This window comes from Melanotaenia boesemani, chromosome 3 (assembly GCF_017639745.1).
Source record: "Melanotaenia boesemani isolate fMelBoe1 chromosome 3, fMelBoe1.pri, whole genome shotgun sequence".
Classification (NCBI taxonomy): domain Eukaryota; kingdom Metazoa; phylum Chordata; class Actinopteri; order Atheriniformes; family Melanotaeniidae; genus Melanotaenia; species Melanotaenia boesemani.
In genome coordinates, this window is record NC_055684.1 from 24,130,868 (window position 1) to 24,152,698 (window position 21,831).

The 21,831-nt window shown below is 36.2% G+C and overlaps 1 protein-coding gene across 1 annotated transcript; it reads left to right on the top strand.

Annotated features, from left to right (window-relative positions):
- The first annotated feature begins 4,317 nt into the window (after positions 1–4,317).
- LOC121635122 (calcium/calmodulin-dependent 3',5'-cyclic nucleotide phosphodiesterase 1B-like) lies at positions 4,318–20,230 on the top strand. Its single transcript, XM_041978194.1, has 14 exons — positions 4,318–4,485; positions 6,245–6,358; positions 8,442–8,624; positions 9,062–9,128; positions 9,262–9,378; positions 9,694–9,834; positions 10,651–10,751; positions 11,611–11,736; positions 13,660–13,761; positions 13,949–14,069; positions 16,278–16,359; positions 16,726–16,843; positions 17,846–17,982; positions 19,750–20,230. Exons 1-14 carry the CDS (start codon positions 4,433–4,435, stop codon positions 19,842–19,844), a joined length of 1,557 nt encoding a protein of 518 aa, XP_041834128.1. The 5' UTR covers positions 4,318–4,432; the 3' UTR covers positions 19,845–20,230.
- The last annotated feature ends 1,601 nt before the right edge of the window (positions 20,231–21,831 follow it).

Below are 21,831 nucleotides of genomic sequence, written 5' to 3' on the forward strand. Positions count from 1 at the left end.
TTGTGCAGTCTATAGTGCATCTTTTCCACAAATGACAGCTTAAATACACATTTAATAGTGGTACTTGAAACAAAACATGGGTGGGCCTTTCGAACATATACTGTAGTGAAATTATTCAAGGATTTAGTAAATATCACATAGAAATTTAACATTCAGTTCTACTGTTTTCTGTCTATGTTCACAGTTTTTGTTTGACTGGTCAAAGTCAAATTTATGTTATCAGATTGAAAGTTTTGTCTTTTCAGTTCAACAGCATTTGAATGATTTTCATTAATGATGCTCACTGCATCAAAAATACATTTACAGTATGAAGAGAATCCTCATCCAAATGAACTAACAACTCTGTGACATATACAGTCAAACATATCAACAATTTACCCTATAAAATTTGGTTTATATTTACTGTTTTGAGTTATGTTCTTTATTACCTGTCATGCTTGCATGTAGACAATGTTGTTGGGATGTTCAGCTCTTATGTTAATAATGTCTATAAGTCTATAATGTTAAAGTTGGCACCCTGAGTGCATCGAAGTACGTGAAGTCACACCTACCACCTCCACTACCCCTAATCCATGTGTTTCACCAATAAACGGTGGACGGAAGCAACTTGTCCTGGATATACCTAAACAGCCAAATCTGAAGAGGAAACTATGTTTTACTTGGTGCTAACGCTGTATAAGATCTTAAGTGGTTTTGAATAAACTAAATTCAATCAGTTGTTATTGATTCAAGTAAATATTTAAATCTTATAAAAAATATACTTTTTTTTTCCAGTCTGTTATCATTCTATGAATGCAACAGTGCTATAAAAGTACATAATTTTCAGTGTCAGTACAATTAAGTGTCCTGGAACTTTTCAGTCCGGACATTTTCTGTTTTATTTATGGAATTTTTTCTTAGTGTGTACAGTATACCAGGTCACTTTTACGGCAATAAATCAGCTCAAAATCTGCTTGGAACATTTTCTCCATTATATAATTTATATTTCATATTAGATAATAAGCTATAAAATATATTATTTAATTTAAATAAACTCAATATCCAACATGATATCATTATTTTAATGAGTACTGTTTATTTTCATACTAGTAGTTTGTCAGTGGAAAACTCTGAGGAACACATGTCCACAACGTTTCAAAATTAACCAAAAATATCTGTACTACTGAATACCATAGGACAGGGGTGTCTTGCTCCGGTCCTCAAGGGCCACAATCCTTCAGGTTTTTGATGTGTCCCTGCTCCAAAACCACCTGACTCAAATTGATGAGTCATTGTGCAAAATTTAATGGGCTGTTGGATCCATCTAATTTGAGTCAGGTGTGTTGAAGTAGGAAACATTGGAAAATCTGCAGGACAGCGGCCCTCGAGGACCAACTTTGGAAACCCCTGCCATAGGATGAAACTATAGGTAAACATGGTACCTTCCTCAATTAAATTACCTAGCCCCAAGTCTAGTCCATATTTTTACCTGGAGGCAGAAATTTGTTTGAGCACTGTATTCAATCAGAAACCATTTGATCCTGTTATAAAAGACAAAACTAAAAACTGCCTTTGGTTCTCAGTTTCTCTTACGTCTAGGATATATGCAGAGATCCAAAATAACCGAATCTGATTTATGGCAGATACAAAGTCAGATTTTTCTTTTTAAAGTGTGGAATCAGTAATAATTTGCTCAGGTCAGTCGATGGACAGAGAGATCAGTCAAAAGATGGAAACTAAAATGATAAATCAGGGATGATAGAGAAATAAGAGAGTTAGTTTAGAGGGTAAGTAAACAGTCTGTCAAGCCCATTAACCGGAAAATAATCTTTAATTACTTCTCTGCAATCTGTTATTTAATTGACATCAGTTTGTTTTTTATTTTATTATTTGTTATTGTTATTGTATTTGTTATTTGAAATGGGACAGAAATGCATAATAACAAACAAAAGTCCACATGCATGAATATAAATGTGCAAAAGAGTTACTTTAATATGGCTGATTCAAAAATCAGTGTGGATACCACACATGTTTATAGTTACATTTACAGACCTGACGTTACACCTGTAAAACCAGATGTTACCCCCTTAACTCCCAGTAGTGGAGGGTACGGGTGCAAGTTACAGAATTTATAGGCAAGAAATATGGATAATGAACCACAGTTGTGCATATTGTGAATATTTCTCTCCCCTCACCATCTAGAAGCTGTGAGATTCTAATCCTGCTTTCTGTCTGTTTACCGGTTGCTGATATTCATCAGATATTGTTCCTTCTGTGTTTAGAAGGAAGCAGCTTCACAGCTTTAAATTCATCCTGCTGACTTTTTACCTTTTAGTTACTAAATCCTAAAAATGCCATCCTTGTTTGTTATAATTATTTGATTTTATATAAATTAAAATATTATAACTGTTTAAAGAGAAAACTGCTGCTAAATCTGTTTATTTGTTTACTGCATGGGTCTGCAACTTTTATTATCCAAAGAGCAAGTTTTCCCCCAATCGTGATAAATCATACAGACAATTAAAAATTTTAATTGGTTCCCAGCACTAGTTTTTTTTCTGAAATAGATCATGGGTGTCATACTTTACTTAACACTTTTAATTAAACAAAAAGTTTAAAAAAAAAGAAAACTGTGAACAAAATTACAACTGTTTCCAATTTTAGGTACATCAGAGACAGCTTAAGATCAGATTCAGCCAGAATGTATTTTAATGCAATGATCATGTCACATATGATGTACTGCAAAACCAGTTGGGCATCAGTGTGTAAGAAAACTCTGAGGTCGGTTGAAGCTGTCTACAAACAAGCCCTAAAACTTTAGACAGAAAGCTAAAAACCTACCATCATTGTAGAAACTTACATAAACATGGTTAATTAAGCTGGGAAAATGTAATTAAGCTTACAGATGCAAATTTGGCTTTTAAGATCCTCCAAGGTTTAGCTCTAACCCCATTACAAGAAAAATAGAAACCCAAAACAAGTCCATAGAGCCCATTCCAGAGGTAACTGTCATATTCCACTTTGAAGAGGTGTTTTCAGTCTGTCAGTGTTCTTGTTCCAAGCCTCTCAAACCTGGAGCACATTATGTGCTGAAATACGAGATTCACCTACTCTCCATTCCTTAAAATAAATAAATAAATAAATAAATCATGGTTGTTAGAAAATTTGGCCTGTCCTCATTTATGATTGTGATGATAGTCTTTTTTTTTATTTTTCCTACAGGATGAATTAGCTCTGGCTAAATCCTGCCCATTTTACATGTAAAATGTATGATAGTGTGTTAGAATTATTATTATTATGAATTATTAATATGAGTTAACAATGACATTTTGATGTTTTTGTATTTTTTTTTTTCCAGAAGTTACTTTCTTTATAAAAGTGATACAGGAGTTGGAGAATCATATGCGTTAATGTTACTTCTCTTCATTTTTACAATATGTTGTGCCATGTCAAAGAGCATGGGAGCATGAGAGTCAGTCTGACCCAGTGGGCAAGGAGGGAGATGGACAGCAGGCAGGGGTTTTCCCAAGCCACATCACTGCACAGCTCTCAAAATACTCTATAAATAAAGACTAGCAATAGATTAGGAACATAGAACCGTAATTGTGTTCAGAAACTACATTTACTCTCTCTGTTGATCGATTGTTTGATGTCCTTTTATGGAGCCCCAAAGGACAGGAAAACATTTTTTAGCTGCTCTCACATCACTTCTTTGACATTCATTAAGGTGGCATTTACATTTGATAAACTGCATCTGCTGAGATCAACTATTACTATGATTTTAATTATTTAAAAAAACACCTTAACTGATTAAAGTCAAGCAATTTTCATACACAAACTCTGTTATTATCATTTTGCATTCTGTGGAAAATCAGGATATTTCCTGGGCATAACAGTTAAACTATCGGGTTGTTGTGGATGACTTTCAAGGACACGTTTTGTTTATGTATTCTGGTTTGGGTGGCTCTGATGGGTTTCAGTGAAAGCCTCTCAGTGTAGTTCCTTGACTTGCGGCTGCGGTGGAAAATTCTCATTTGGGATTTGAGTACACATGGCTTGAAAGCCTCGCAGTCAACACTTCATCAGCGAGTGAGGTCAACTCTCTCACACTTAACACAACGGGTGTACACATATACACAAACACTCACTCACTGACAAACACGGCAGCTCTCTCTCTCTCACACACACACATATGCACAGACACTCACACATACACAATGACACAGTTTGGGCCTGCCTAACCAATCAGAGAGAAGTGGAGTAGGTCCCCTCAGAAGTGGGTGGGAAAGCAGTTGAAACTGTCTCAGTACACATAAAGTTTGCGTTGGTGGTTTGGAGAACTTTTCAGCTTTATTCTTCTCTGTAATGATTTTCCTTTCCATTGTTTTATTGTTTTTTTTATCTTTCTTTTCATTGAACTTTGAATTTTACAAGAGCATAGTTTGAATGTGGAATGGCTGAACTGGTGCGAATCCGCAAGAAAAAGCTGCAGATACCCATCTCTAGGTAAGATATTGGGTTAAGATTAAGATTAGATTTGAAGCTGCTCTCTGATTTCATACAAAAGAGTGGAGGAGTTCATCAAACATGACACATCTTTCTCATTTGCTGCAATGTTGCTCTGTATGGCTTTCTTGTTTGCAGAAGTGGAAATGTGTTATTCAGAAGTACACTGTGGTCTTTATGTTCCTAGCAGATATCAATCTGCCCAAAGCAAAAAAAGATGAACCTTTAACAACCTTAAAAAATGTCCAACTTCATGCAAAGCTTTGGAGGATGCATGTGCAGTACATTTCAAGAAGTTTTCAGTTTTTAGGCATTTGAGAAAACATCTGTTGCTCTAAGTGTTGGTTTTAACACTTGTGTTGATTTTTTTTTTTTTTTGCTGTGGGAGGGAAGTATGCCACAGAGATGGTGAGTCATGTGGTTTTGTTTTGATTAACACACTGTTGTAATGTATACAAGTATCATAGCTTGAAATGTTACTGAATGCTTTTGGGTTATATTTTTATACCAAGATTTCATTTATTTCTTACATCATAATTGCCACATTTTGACAGATTAGAATTTATAACACTTGCCTGCAACGTGCTTTAACACGGCATTAATTCCAGTTTTTGTTTCCCTATTAGTTGCCTAATTTACTTGAAAAATAGCAATAAAGCTAAATGTTTATGCTGACAAAACCAGTACCATTCCGTCTCTTGGTGATACATATGTAACAAGAATGATACTATGCAGTGTGGAGATTCAACAAAGCCTGAGCCAGAGGAGGATTTGTCATCTTTCCCTGTAAACAGACCGCACTTGAAGAGTAATTTCCTGCAAACGTCCTGTCAGAGGTTCTTCACCTCCAGTTGAAAGAAAAAAGACTGCCTTATCATGAGCGATTACTTGAGATTGAATGTGAGCGGTGGCATTCTGATGCATGCTATTTTTATGACTCAACAGCTTTTGAAAGCCCTTGCCAGCGTGATAAACACTTGAAAAGCTGTGAGCATCTCATCCCCAGGAGTTGGCTCCACGGCGGGGCCTTGCACAGTTTGAACACCATATGGGCAACTCAAGAAAAAATGTTTTTGAAAAATCAGCTGTGACACAAATACATTATTATTTCAAGCAATCCTTGCTCTCAAACAGATGCTGAAAACAAATCCCATTGCAAATACACAATTAAGATTAGTAAAAACTAAAGTACGACAGGATGAGATTGTTTAATCACAGCCGTTTTAGGCAAGAAAGCTTTGGGACTCATTCCTGAGGTGAGATTACATGAACACGCAGGAGGGTAACACTGTAAGTGACATTCACCCCAGTCATTTGTTTCATATAACACTGCAGGAGATGAATATTTCTACCAGTTTTCTGTCATAACCCGATTAAAAGTTTCAAAACCTAAAATGAGCAATATGTTCCCTGAACTCCTCAGAAATGAAAATATTTTTTTTTCATTGAGAATATTTTGGTAAATTATGGGTTATGTAAGAGTTTAAACATGGGAAGTTTTTCTCTTGTGGAAAATTAATCTCTTACAATGCTTTTTTTTTTTCACCACTAGCAGGCTTGGCATTTAAATTATTTCCAAATGATTAATTCAGATGGATTTCTCAACCTGTGGTTAGAGAACAGCTTTTCATTTCACACACTCAAACCCAGTTTATAAAGCATCAACTTCATATCACAGGAACGTCTCAAAACTTTACTTGCTACTGGTACATTCAGTGTTTATTTTATTTTGTTCAAAAATTATTATCTTGCCTTTCAGGCTGAGGAGCATGCTGAAGCAGCTGGAGGAGAAAGATGTTGATTTAGAGGAAATAAAGAAGAATTTGGACTTCACAGCATCATTACTAGAGGCAGTATACCTCGATGGAACAAGGTAAGACAATGACATAACAAAAACTGCCAGTATGTTGAAAACCTAGATTGTCATTCATGCCTGTGTGCAAGAGGTGATATGGTGTTTACTTAGACTTACTGATAAGAAAATGCATATAATCATTAAAAAATGTACATTTCTTAAAATATAAATGTAACTGCTGACTTCAGGCAGACAGTAAACCTAAACAACACAGCTGTTTATGTCATTAAAATATGTTATAATGGCCTGTTTTTTTTTGTTTTGTTTTTTTTTTTATTTTTGTCATGCACACTACAGCTACGGAAAACCCTTTATAGAATTAAAGTCTTTTTAGTTTCAAGAAACAGTCCTGTGAACCTCTTGGCTGTTAAGTTCACAATGAGCTGAGGGAGCTCACACAATAGTCTGCACTCTGACCACAGAGGATCTTGCAACTTCCTCAAAGGTTCTGAGAAACATTTCAAGAAATACTCTGTTTTGCAATGACTCAAAATGAAAATATTTCTCTTTCATGATGACACAGTAATAATGAGGCTAAAGACAAACAGACACAAAAACCAGTACATGACCGAACCAGTGGAAACAATAAGCCTCCTCATCCTTAAAACACATTAGGGAACGCTATATACACTGATTAACCACAGCAGTAAAACCAACTGCCTGCTTAAGATTATGCAAAACCTTACAGAAGCTAATTCAGTTTTGACTAAAAGTTACTGGACCAAAGAAAATAAATATAAATAAAAAAAATTAAAGGTGGTGCCTGTCAAAATAACACCAGCATTAAATCAAGGAACCATGTTTTTCCAGCATAACATTGCCTAGAGTGTCACATTGCTGTATGATATAAAGAAAATAGGACTGGACCACGTTCTTCTACTGATTTCTGCCATTTGAGTGTGGCTGTGGCTAACTAGGCTCATATGCAGCAAGCCACAATGCACCTATTCTGACACTATTTGGTGATCATTGGATTAAAACACATGTGCAAACCTTTGCTTCCCACCATCATCATTTAGCCTTGCATACCCAGGATTTCCTAGACTCAGAGGTTTGTCCTTCTTTGGACAACTTTTTGTCCATCCTACCAGACACATACCAGAAACATTCCACAAGAAACGCTGTTTTGGAGATGATTGGACTAAGTGGTATTTGTCAGACTTTGTCAGATCTTTGCAGTTGCCCATTTTTGTAGCTTCTATTACATTAGTTTCAGGAAATGATTGTTCGCTTGTTAGCTAATAGATACTACTTCCTGCCAGATGCCATTGTAAATCAATGTTTTTACCTTCAATGCATGTGGTTTTATTGTTGATGTTCATCTTTTTTTCACTTTTTCAATCCAGACTTAACACAAGATTAATTTTAGTGAACATTTTGTCCAAAACATGGCTGTGTTTAATAAGAGGACATAGCCACTAATACACCACCAACTGGTTTATGGAATATCATTTTGAACACCAAAAGTTTAGCATTTGGTTTTTGCCGTCTTGGCTTATAATTGATACGAGACAAAACAGACGAAAGTCTGAGAAGGTTTGGCCATATGGAGGAACAGGTTTCTTCACAGTGCTACAGATCAGCCCTAGATTTTGAACTCATTAGAAACAGGAGCTACGATACAATGTGATCAACAAAGATGAGGACTAGTGTGAGAAAACTTAGCATTACTGAAAATCAGTTGGACAGTAGCATCCTGCATAGCCTCCAGGGCAGATGCTTTGGCAAGGAGGGAATTGTAGTAGTTCATCTATGACAAGCACACATGGGTTGGGTAGTAAAATGGTGACAGCAGCCCCTGACCCTTTGTAGTGGGAGAAGAAGCCTCCAGAACTTCTACTTTACAGCCTGTGAGACACAAACTGCAATCCTTTCAGTGGTTGGCATGACTGGTTGGGTAGGATTCAGGAAGAGAAAGCATGCAGATCCTAATATTTGAACACTAATGACCCATGGTCTCATAAAATGAGCAATGATGATCACAGGTTACATAATAAATTCACCTTTATTCTAAGATGGAGGTCTCTCAAACCAGAGTAACTTGCCACCTTTCTGTTGTAAGTGTGTCTTCACCCTGTCCAAAAATCATCACCTCTCACAGGCAGTGTCTGGAGTCTGAAGATGATCTTCAGCAGCTGCAGTCAGATGGAGTGCCATCAGAGGTCACTGATTGGCTGGCATCCACCTTCACACAGAGAATTCGACGGCCTGTGCGGCGTTCAGACGAGAAACCCAAGTTTCGCAGCATTGTGCATGCAGTTCAAGCTGGTATATTTGTGGAGAGGTAAACTGGTGCAAATGTTTATTATTATAGTTATGTTTCACAGCAGTTTGAGAGTGTAGCAGGATGTTAAAGACAATGCATGTAGCTGTAGGAGAATAACAGAGGCAATAATTCAACTAAATCCAGTACTGAATAGTCTAATAAAAAAGGAGACATCATTTCACATAATAAAATTCTTATTATAAATTACTTACTTCCTTGTAGGTATTATAACTCTAATAAAAGGCTCACACAATGTTGCTGTCACTATAATCACAGAAAACAAAGACAGCCACACTGGATTGTGAAACATTAGCCTCCTTTTTTTCTTGAAAACATCCTTCCAAACGGACAGGGACTTCAGATGATCTATATAAACAACTCCTGAGTCAAGTTTGCTGCACAGTGTCAACATCTGAACTTTAACTGAACTCAACATAAACACTGCATTATTCCAGGATGTTCAAGAGGGCCTACACAGCAGCCATGCCAGACCAACCTGCAGCAGTTGTAAACTGCCTCAGGGTAAGTCTGTCCTAATCATAAATCTCACAGCCTGTTGTGTGTTGGTTCAATAAATCAGAAATCTCAAATGGGATCATATACACAGCGTAAGTATGCTTCAGTAAAGCTGTCACTTTTCTCTTTTTCTCCACAGAATGTTGACCGCTGGAGCTTTGATGTTTTTGCTCTAAACTTGGCCAGCTCTGATCATGCACTGCAAACTGTGTTCTTCGAATTGATCACCAGATATGAACTCAACAGCCGTTTTAAGGTCTTGTAACTTTTTTTCCCTCTACACTGTAAGTCATTTCAACCCTGCAAGAATGTTAGTGTTTCAGTCTTGACCATGTCACAGTGATATAATCATCCTTCCTCCTGTAGACTGTGGGAAATGTGTTGGAATTTGTTGATATAATAATTTGTACAGGTTTTTTTTTTTCCACTTGATGGTGTTGAAAGGGGCAAGTGCTGTCAGATAATAATGTACATGCATCATTCCACATTAAATCTCAACCTTGTTGCTGTGTGTTTTTGTTTTTAAGCTTTGAGTGTTTAGACTTTACTGATTATGCAATTCTTTCTTCAGATCCCCATCTCATGTCTGACAGAGTTCCTGTCTGCATTGGAGAAAGGATACTGTAAACACAACAACCCCTATCACAACCATGTTCATGCTGCTGATGTGACTCAGACGTTGCACTGCCTGCTGCTGCGCTCAGGACTTGTGGTACAATATACTCACTTCGATAGTCTTCTTATGGATCATTTACCTTCTCATATTTTTTTAAAGTTACATTTCTAGAGAAAAAACTCCCAAAATTCTGTTTTGTAAATATGCAGGTGCAGTTAGCTCTGTTCTAGCCCTTAAATGGGAACTTTAAATCTGTGTGATTTACAGTTTTTATGCACAGCTGGTTATCTTCTTTTTCCCTGACTCAACATTTTTAAAGCCATGTGAACACATGGCTTTGACCCTGAACTTTTATAGTAGTAGTCTAGCATGTGAGAACACAAAATCCAGTCTCACAAAAAAACATGCAACGCATTTTTGTCTGCATATTTGTAAAGCAATACGGTCAAAGGCGCAGAAAAAGTGAGATGGTAATGTTTAATTTGCCTGCTGTTTTGTAGTGTAACGTTCAGATACAGGATGCAAGCCTGGAAACATGTATTTGTCATATGTTTAGATGCTGGCACAAAAATAGTCAACATCAATGTTAAATCAGGAGTCTAAATCTACATGCTCACTGTGAATTTTGGACCATGTTTTGCCTCTTGTGAGCTTACTTTGGGATTTATTTTTCAGACAATCATGTGATGTGTCGAGCAAAGCAAAACAAACAACAAAAACATAACAGCAAAAACTTTATTAACTTACAAGCTTGTCAAAAGTTCCTTCTTTATTTGATGAAAAATACTTTTTGTATCAACAATATTGTTTGATATGAACATGATTCATAGCATGTGTATTTCTGCAATTGTATACAAAGGCACCTTGCTGCACTTCTGCTATTAATACTTTTTACCTCTTGTGCCCATCAAGCATTGGCTGACAGAACTTGAGGTGATGGCATCACTGTTTGCTGCAGCCATTCATGACTACGAACACACAGGAACCACAAACAACTTTCACATCCAAACAAAGTAAGCTTTATTTTTGCAGCTTGTTTTACAAAGCCTGTCTTTAGTATATAAAGTACCTACTATATAAATGCTACATCTTGGTGTGAAACTATAAAATAGTAAGAGAATCTTGAAAAGGAAAGGAAATGTTTCCTATAGGCCCTTATGCAGTTTTGAGAAGGGGACAAAATACCTCTAAAACAAACATGTCTTCATGGAAGGAATACAGTATTTTTAGATTTTCCAGTGTAGTCTCTTGGCACCCATCATAATCATCATTCTTTATTTTGGGAATAAAACACAAAGAAAGCATATCCACAGTAAAATGATATGCCTTGGACACAACATCTTTCTGAACTTCATACACTCACCTGAGGATTTAGAAGAGTTGGGAGGGTAGCTGCAGTTTGTTTCTTTGTTTGTTTGTAATTGTTTTTTTTTTTTTGTGTGTGTGTGTGTGTGTGTGTGTGTGTGTTTTTCAACTGAAAGATTGATACAGTCTTCAATATAAATACTTTTTGTATTACTTTTCACAATGTGCTTTACCAATTTTAATAATTTTAATTTCATATAAAGTAGATGCAAATAACTGGAAACCAAAGGCCCACTTTAAAAACACAAGTTAATTACCAAGTGAGTCATTATTACCCACACACTGGCAGTTTTTATCCCATCCCACTCCCTCTTCAGCACTTTTAAATTCATAATTATAGATGTGCAGTTATAGTGATTAAATTGTTCTCTGAGGACTCTACTTTTACCACATGTGTAGTGTAGTGTAGTAGGTTTCGCTTTCATTCCTGTGCACACATTGCAGTCTTTTCATCTCTCTTTTTTCTGTCTGTCCGTAATTTGCTCTTGTCTCGCTGACTTTCTCCAGGTCAAACTTTGCATTGATCTACAATGACCGGTCTGTACAAGAGAGTCATCACTTGAGTGCAGCATTTCACCTGCTCCAGGATGACAGAGTGAACATCTTCATTAATTTGACACGAGAAGAATGGGTGTAAGATTATAAAATGTCTACTATCTGAACATTTTTAGCTATCTAAAGACAGTTTTTAAATATGAAAAACTGTTGTTTACTAATATTGAAAATATTACAGAGAAGAAGAAAGAGAGCAAGTCAGATATAATGAAACTTTATAGCAAGAATTTTTTTTCTATTCTAATTTTGTGTTTGTGATTCTAGTTAAATGAAACTAGTATCACTTTCATGGGTTTAGTTTTGAATGTTTATTAGCCATCTATGCTACAGATAGCAAAGGATCCTGTGATTAAAGGGGAAAAACTTCTCACCAGTGATTAGGAGGTTAAAAGAAAAGACAAATCCTGTATTAAACAAGGGAAAAAAAAACTAACTCTTCGTCATCATAAGACCAGGCTGCCATACATTGTCAGCTCAGCTCAGAGCCCATTAACTGGAAAAAAAACCTACTGCTCTATCTCACATAACTATAAAGCTGATGAAAAAAGTCTAGCACACTTCTCTTTTATAAAAAAGCATTAAAAAGAAATGCATTTCTAAAATGTATTCCTGAAATAGACAAACATTACTGAAGAATAATTGGAAAAAAGATATAGCAAAAAAAAGAAAAAAGAAAGCAAAATGATCATTTAAAAAAATGGAAATTGAAGGAAAGAAACAAACAAAACAAATAACAGTAACTAAGGAATGAAACACCACGTTATCTGTCTATGAAGTTATGAAAAATTATTTTCTAATGGGTTATTAAGTCAATAAAAAAATCCAATAACAAAGGACTTTCACCCAAAGTAACTTACAAGTGAAGAGCAAATATTGGGTTTAGTTTTGTGTTTTTTTTTGGGGACCAAATCACTGATCTGCGATCACACTATGTGTTGAGCTACAGCTGGTAAATTTCTGTTGAATTTCTCATAACAGTAATTTATCTTTCTGTGCTGTAAACCACCAAAGCTTTCCAAAACATAAGAATTATCAGTGGGCATTTTGGTTTCTTTCAGTCAGTCCCAGAAATACTGCCGACTCACTCCTGTAAATAACTGGGAAACGACTGTCATTCTGCAGCTAAAAATAACTCCCAACATTACACAAATGGCCCGTGTTATGTAACATTTGATAAAAAAAACTATAAAGCATATGTTTTTCAAGAAGATTTCTAAAATGAATATATACATTTCCAGACTGTTGTTTATTTTTTAAGTTTACACTTTGATCAATATAGAAAGGGTTTTCTAATGCTGAAAACAGTGAACACACAAATAAGGCAGTGTTACAGAAAGACTTCATTGGTTTTCCTTGAAGATAAAACAGTAATTTTTTACTGGCATTTCTTCATGGAAATGGGAAAATGTGTAGTGGGACAGTGACTCTGAATGGATTATTATGTTTGCAACATGAGTTGTCCTTAAGTGAATCTTTCCTTTGGTTATCCCTGACCTGGTTGACCCACTGTTAAATCACTGACATATGCTACTCATATTCACTAATCAGCAGTTGAATAATTAATCCCTCTCACCCACTAAATTGATCAAATTTATGACAATGTTGGGCTTTTGGTTGGTAGATATTGTGCGTGATGTGAGACTAATTTGGAAGCAGATGTTCGTTTAAATAAATCATGTCATTGCAGGGTTTTGGGCAGGAAAATCCAATATCAACTGTATATACTATTTTTGTATGTATTGGGGGATGTTGCTGCATATATCACAAGCACAATATGTGGGTGTTATTCACAGAGGAGCTCTGCAGCAAAGATAAACATCAGTATACTGTAATGGGCTACTCTAGCAGTCAGTGTTACCATGGGAACAAGAAAATCCATCAGGAGTCTAAAAAGGTTACAACCTCATTGACTCTTCCTGTCTGCCAGCTATATGTCATATAGTTCCAACCCATTATTTAAGGTCAGCTAGTAAACTGGATTATTTGTGTGTTTGTTTACAGGGAGTTGCGATCACTTGTTATAGAGATGGTGTTGGCCACTGACATGTCATCCCACCTACTCCAAGTCAAAGCGATGAAATCCTGTCTACAACAACAGGAACGGTAACCCTAATTGTTGTGGTACTGTTCACACTATGGTGCATAGTCAGGAGCTCACAGAATGAAAGCTGACAGCTAATTACAATGTTCTGCACAAAAAGGCATACTGGAATATTTGTAAGACTGCTTTTCATAAGTGTCTGGAGGCACAAAACCACAAACAAGAGGTGTATTATCCTTTCTCCATCAGGTTGGATAAGCCCAAAGCACTGTCTCTGTTACTGCACACGGCTGACATAAGCCATCCATCCAAGCCCTGGGCACTGCACTCTCGCTGGACAAAAGCCTTGATGGAGGAGTTTTTCAGGCAGGTAAGCACCATAATAGCCCTGGGCTGGTACTGTGACTTTAATTCTTTTATTTCTTTTCTTTTTTCTCCTCCAAGTTCAGACTTTAAGATGTTCATTAATTAGGTAATGTGTCACAATTCATCTGTCGGCATACTGCTATTTATCTTTGTCATGGATGAAGGATTAGTTCTACATTTCCATCAAAGGATTTTTTTTTCCAGAAAATACCAGAAAAGGTTGTTACATAACATGTGTTAAGTATAGAGCTGAGGAGCTTGGCATAAATATAATATATTGAAGATAAAAGGTGAAATCAACCTGTCTTGATCTGTAACAACAAATTCTTCCCATCCACATTTCAGTGATACACCATGTCAGACATTTAGTTTTGTTTCTTTTAATTATTAAGAAAAAAAAAACAAAAAAAAAAACACGTTTATCATCTCCCAGATTGTTTCATGTTGGTGATGATGTGGATAAAGCTGCTGAACAATAGAATGATCTTTTTGGTTTTCTATAATCTCAGAATAATGTTCTATTACTTTCTTCCTTGAGACAAAACTCAGAGACTATTTACTACTAGTCAAATATGTGATATGTGGCTTTAATTTTTTAATTTCTCATCTCACCCCACCCTCTAAGAAAACACATAAACAATAAAAGAATAAACAAAAAACAGAGAAACAAACAAAACATTGTTTGTAGCATCAATCGCATCAACCCTAGCGATGTGGTCTTTGGTCTAATTACTGTTCTCCATGGTCCTCTGTGGTTTCGACTGCAATATTTGAATTTTTTTACTGAAGTGTTGCTACATAAATGTAAAATCCAAAGCGATTTTTATTTCCCTATTTAGTTCACATCTTCTTCTAGAGTTCTGTGATGTTCTATCTGACTGGTTTAATCTATTATTATCTCAGGATGAGTGATGATTCAGAAGGCTGGAAGCTTAATAACAGCTGAAATAGCTCAACAGAATATACATTTCTTTATTATTTGGAGGCTAAAGAAAATTTTTGAAATATAAAGCAAGAGCCAGAATCTGTTTTTTATTTTTAATCTAACCTGGAAAATACCTTCAGGATATCAGTTAAAACAGATATTAGTAAATACTTAGTCACCCTGTAAATCATGTTGCCACCTTTAAAGTCCTACCTTGTTCATAGAAAACGTATGCTAGGAAACAGATTACTGGAATGCACCCCTCATCAGGATCCCTGGCAAGAGCATTCAGAGACTGCAATACATCCAGAACAGCTCTGCCAGTATCCTGATGAGGGTGCGCAAGCAAGATCATATCACCCCCATCCTGAAAACTCTTCACTGGCTCCCTGTCCCCCTCAGGAAAAAGTACAAGGTCTCCCTCCTCACCTACCAGTGCATTCATGGACATGCCCCTCTTTACCTACAGGAACTCCTCACCCCTCACACCTCTTCATGAACCCTCCGTTCTACAACCACAAACACCCTCCAAGTTCCCAGAACCAAGCATGGGTGATTGAGCCTTTTCAGCCGCTGCTCCAAGACTGTGGAGCACCCTATCAGACCACCTGAGAAGTCCACAGTCTAGAATTTTTTAAGCAAAACTTGAAAACCTTCCTTTTTTAAAAAAAAAAGCCTTCTGCTAAATAGTATTTTATAGAGTTTTTTTAAATGAAATAAAATTTATTATCATTATTATTATTATTATTATTATTATTATTATTATTATTATTAATATTATTAAAATTCAGGAGTAAAAGAGACTGCGGTATATAGAAATAAATACAAAACAATAGAAACACAATTTTCAGCTCAAAATTTATTTTGTAGTTTTAGAACTTTTTATTATGAAACTTAGAATAAACAAACAGACTGAGTCACGATGTGAAGTAAAAATATTAAAACTGGGAGATATCGTAATGATGCTATGTAAAACTACTGGAATGAGTGAATTTATGGTAAGCTGTCCAATGCTAATATCTTCTTATATCTTGACTTGATGAAGAAGAAGCAGAAGAGTGAAGGTGTTGTACAGACAATTTGGCTATCAATGTGATAACTTTCCTTTTAAAAAGATCTTTCAGTCTTTTTCACTTAAAAAAACCCCAAACCACACACTGCCAGGGTATTCAATCTGAAACTCTCAGTGGGCTAGTGCTGGAGTAAAATAACCTTTAAAGAGCTATTTTCAGGTGATGTGTGGGATGCCCTCTAAGTATCTTCTCTTGCTGTTTCTATCTTTGTGAGGGTGATAGAGAGGCGGAACTCGGCCTGCCCTTCTCTCCGCTGTGTGACCGAAAAAGTACCCTTGTAGCTGAGTCTCAGATCGGTACGTCTCAAAAACATGTCCATTTTATGTTATTTAGCTTTCCTTTCTTTAAAAAAAAACTTATTGTCTTTCTTTTAAATTAATTTAAATAATAAATGCTAATTTGCAAGTCCTTCTCTATTGTTCTAAGTGTAACAAGCCACTCAGCTGTATGGTATTTTTTTGCAGTTCATTGCAGTATAATAGTATGAAGAATTCATTTTTAATCATTTAATTTATAACTTGTATTTGTTTGGGTTTTTAAGGCTTTTTTTTTTTTAAATTCAGTTAAAACTACATGGTAGAATTCACACTTTCACTGCACAATAGCATTGCATAATGATGCTACAGACTCTACGGATGATACAGTGGACTGTGCTCTTGCAGGTTTTATAGACTTCATTGTGTATCCTACATTCTCGCTGTTGACGGACATGGCAGAAAAGATTGTTATTCCTTTGGTGGAAGAAAACCCAGGTCCACCAGACCCCTGCAACAGACACAGGTAAACACACACAAACACACTAAAAACACACTTGATCATTTGAACTATATGTTGGAAAAATAGGCGAGAATCTCCCAAACTGCAACAAGTTTCACTTTTTCTTTCTTTCTTTATTTTTTTTATTAAGATCTGTACAGTCTAGTTGAAACAAACTAGACATGGTGGCTATTTAGATATATAAAGATATATAAGAGATAAAAGGTCTGCAAGTGGTTTTAAGTGTATTGTGTTTGGCAGTTGTTTAAAAGAGCTATAATGCAATCCCAGGAGGTGTCAAACCACGAAAAGTGGCCGTAAGTTGGCGGGGAAAAAAAGAAAAACTGATTCATCCACCAGATAGCAAAAAAGACAGAAAGACAAGGGAAGATGACTAAAGAGAGAGAAAAAACAGACATTTGGTTAAATTTCCAAGTCTACAATCAACAAACACTTTCATGAATTGTGATGGGGTCTAATTGCTGCCGACCACATAATAATATCCAAATATACAACAAACATAACTCAAGAGGTTTCTAAGCCAAATAAGAAAATGGCCTTTGAGCCTGTGAAAATGAAGTCACTGTAAATCCTAAACATTCATTCATCATGTTTTTTACCCCTCTAAAATCAGGGTTGCAGGAGCCTACCCAAGCTGCCATTTTATCAAAAATTCAGCCCAGAAACAATTAGATGAACACATTATCACACTCACTCCAAGGGCCAATTTAGAATTAAAATTAACCATACAAGCATGTTTTTTGACTGGAGAGGAGACTGGAATCCCCATGCATCAGGGGAACAAGCAAAGTACACAAAGAGAGTCTCATTCATTGATGAACCCTCTTACTATAACCATCCCCAAATGTGCACCTTTTAATCCATTACTTTTTAAGGTTAGCTATTTAGTTTAAAGTATGTGTAATATTTGACTGGTCTTTCACTGGTGACGCTAGACAAGTTAAGTGTTTGGGATAAATCTTGAGGTCAATGTGGAATGAAATGATTGCTGTTATTTGTCAACAGCAATCTTTGGAAGGAAAGCTCCAGAGGTCTACAATGGAGTCTAGCACATATCACAGCTGAACTGGTGAGCTTTCGCTCTACTTGGACACGACACACTGAGGACAACAAGTTCAAATGGAAAGAAAGTGGCTCAAATGGTATGCTCTGTATTAATTAGTTTATGGAATGAATGTGGTCTGTAAAATCAAAGATTTTAAGTATTTTATTTTCAATTAATTTCATATTAAGAAAAGAAAACTAAAATTCCCACAGGGGACGAATATTAACACATTCGAGTTGGGTCCTTAGGCAAGACCCTTAACGCTACTGCCTAACCACCTTCAGATGTAAGTCGCTTTGGAGAAAAGGGTCTGCTAAATGACTATAGAATAGAACTGAAGATCAAATTAGATTTATGAAGCTTAATTAAAGCAATCACATATTGAAACAGTGCTTAAAAATGTGTAATAACGCTGGGTGGTTGTTCCACTGCTTTTGAACAATGACTGCAAATGTTAGTTAAAGGTATGAACTACCCTCAGCTGGAAAACAGTTAAAAGTAGTTTCTATGGCATCTAAAAGGCCTGGAGTTAGCATCAGGGCAAAAGAGTTCCGAAACATACTCAAGTGCAAACATATCTCATATATATATATATATATATATATATACATATATATATATATATCAATGTGTGTGTGTGCGTGTGTGTGTGCGTGTAAAGGCCATTAATTTATGATAATGGACAGCTCGAAGGACATTATCCCGCGTATACCACGGTCACTTATGAAAGAAAAAAAAATTAAATAAATTATTAATGCATTAATGTTGTTTTTTACCATTAAAATCGCAAGTTTTTTACTAGAAGCGGCTGAGTGGACAATTTCGTTGTGACGTATTGTCAAGGTAACCGGCTCTGACACAGAACCTGCAGCCCCGTCGGCCGCAGTTATGTTACGTGACACACACATTTCAGAGGGTGGGTGCAGCTCTTACAGCTTGTGTGTGTCCAGAGGATGATGCGACATTTTGTTTCAAACAGTCAAAGTCCACAGATAGTTTCCTACATCTTTCAATAAGCCTGCAGGCTGCTTTCACAGCGACGCCCCATCACAGACGTGATCTGGCATGTCTGCAGCCCAGCGTCTGAGTTTCTGTCGCCACGGTTACCAACAACCGTTTAGTCAGCGCAATAATTTACAACATTAAGCCTATTTGACGGGAACTTCTTTCATAGGTGTCCATTATCACTTTTTAATAGACACCCTTCAGCCAATCAGAATTGAGAATTCACTCAGACCATGGTATATATATATATATATATATATATATATATATATATATATATATATATATAGATAGATAGATACAATTCACTACACTCAGAAAAAGCCTGTTTTTACCACTGACCGTACCTGTCTGCCAGATTTTAGTTTAGAATCAAGTAAGATTTCTAGTTCCTTGTAAGGATCTGAAAACTGAATAGCAATAGCAATGACTATAAGAGGCTTGTTACATAAACCAACTGAAGTGTTTGGAAAACCAAAAATAACCACAAGCGCTTTAGACTTACTATCACCCACCTGAAGAGTTAGTCATCTAACATTTTACTTCTTGAAGACAGTTTTGGACAGATTTGACTCATATTGGTCAAAGTTTTCTGCTGTCATTCTGTAGTAAGTCAAAGTTATAAATAGTTTAACAACTTCTGCTAACATATTATAGAATGCACTCAAGTCAAGATTTGTTACTCAGCTGGCAGAGAAGAAGCCTTTTTCCCCATAAATATGTTTAGTTCCATTGATTTGATTTGTTATCTAATACATTTCCAAGTGATCTCATGGTAAGATTAACAGATACAGATAATATTTTCCTTACAGCCTAACAAAATTTTCCAATGTCTTTTCCAATCTTCTATATCCTCTAGGATTTTCAGACTCCAGTGTTACAAAAGAACAGAGATCCAGGCAAGAAGAGTTGTCAGAAAAATCTCTTCAAGACCCCACTACGGATACGAAATAATATACATGACTTCTTTTGTAATATTTTTTCTTTCTTTCTTTTCTTTTTAAGAACTAAATGTTAACTGGGGTTAACAGTGATTCACTTTTTGTAACAAAACCACAAAGCCTTTTGTTTTAATGATTGAAGGAACAACGAGAGGAGGGAAGGGAGGCTTAAGATTAAAATCTTCCAAAGGTAAGATGCAGTGTACTTAAATAAATCTCCTCATATCTTCTTTTACAGTAGTACCACAGTAATATAAATGGAAACTGTACATGCTGGTCATGTTATAGAGTAAAATCCATAGTATTAATTTAAATTGTCACTGAAACACAACAACAGGAACATTTTCTGATTGTAGTTTGAATTGAACACAAATCATTTAACACTGCATTAAACTATATAAAAATCTTATTTTTGTGTGTGTTTTGTTGTTTTTTTTGTTTTTTTTTTACCTTTACTCTGAATCCCAACAGTTAGGGTAAGTCCCACAGACTGTATATAAAAGATGGACAGAGCCTCCGTGATGTCACCTGTAGGTTTCTGTAGAGCAAAAGTGAAGCTCGTTGGGCGGTTCCCACCGTTGCCATCTTGGCAGCGTCATGCCTGCCGTTGCTGCCGAAAAATACAAAAATAGGCAAAGTGGCAGAGCTGAGAGGGGGGCTGTGAGCGTGGGGGTGGATGATTGATGTCTATCAAACTCCGAGCTGCCTGTAGCTAAGAGCTAACTGAGCCAACTTGGATCTAATGTGAGCTAACCGGCTAATGAAGGTAGGTGGGTTAAAGCTAAGTCGCACTGGTAGCCGGCTAAAAACGACATTTGTACTACACTCTCCCTTTTAGCCGCGGATATTGGATAAATGTCAATCGAAAGAACACGCCCCTAATCATGCCAAATTTCAAGAATAAATAACATTCAAAGGGATGAGTTAGAAAAAAAATCCCCCTCACAGTTGTCATGAAGGTAAGAGACACCCCCTACAGTGGAGCAGTCCAGATCCCCACCATGGGAAACCACCAGGGACCCACAGCCAGAAGGCAGTCCCCACCAATGTCCAACCCCCAAAGTGACGAGTTCACAATCCTCTGCCTACACTAAGTGATGGAACTAATCACAGGGGACCAGAGGGAGTGAAATTCAGCTAAGTGGTTCTTTGACGAGGACACTTTCTCAATACTATCGTGGTCTAGTAAGAGGCTCCTTAACTGCTGAATACTCAGATTATTTTTGGTTTTCCAGTTCACAAGGATAATTTTCTCTGCGATATATAAGTCACCTAGTAGGCACAGTGTGGGGTTTCCAGGAATATTACATTTAAACCATGTCGACATGTCTTCACATACCTGAAGCCAGAATCTGTGGATAGGTGTGCAAGACCACAAGGCATGGAATTTGAATTGTATAAGTAGCATATTTGATTTCTTAGCCATTGTAAAGGTGTTTAAACATATTTATGACCATTCATTTTGATTAAAGTTACTGGATAACGCAGTCTCCCATTTTGAAGTTGGAAGATAGATTGAGTCTTCTAGTTTAGTTAATAGTCTATATATTTTTTATTATAGCTTTGGAACATCAAGTTTTAAAGAATTTTGCTACCCTGATAGGTAGCTGCAAGTTTAATTGGTTAATGGTATATATATATTTTTTTTTACACATAATAGATTTAAGCTGGTGGTATTCTAAAAATGTAGTGCTGCTTATTCCATATTGTGAAGTGAGAATATTAAATGACAAGAAGTTTCCATTGAATGAAATTAATTATCATTTTGTTTTGCAGGATGTCAGGGTTGTTCCATATGATAGCAAGCTTACATGGGATAAGTGAGGACTTGGTTATGTCAAGAAATTCCAACCAGCCATTAAAGAGAAACTTTAATGCCTTTAAATCAATTATATGGTTGGATGAATGGCTGGTCAGAGACTAAGAAATAGTGATTAAAGTTGGGTACATCCAATCCACCTCTGTCTTCAGTCTGTTGTGAGTTTTTAGACTGATACATG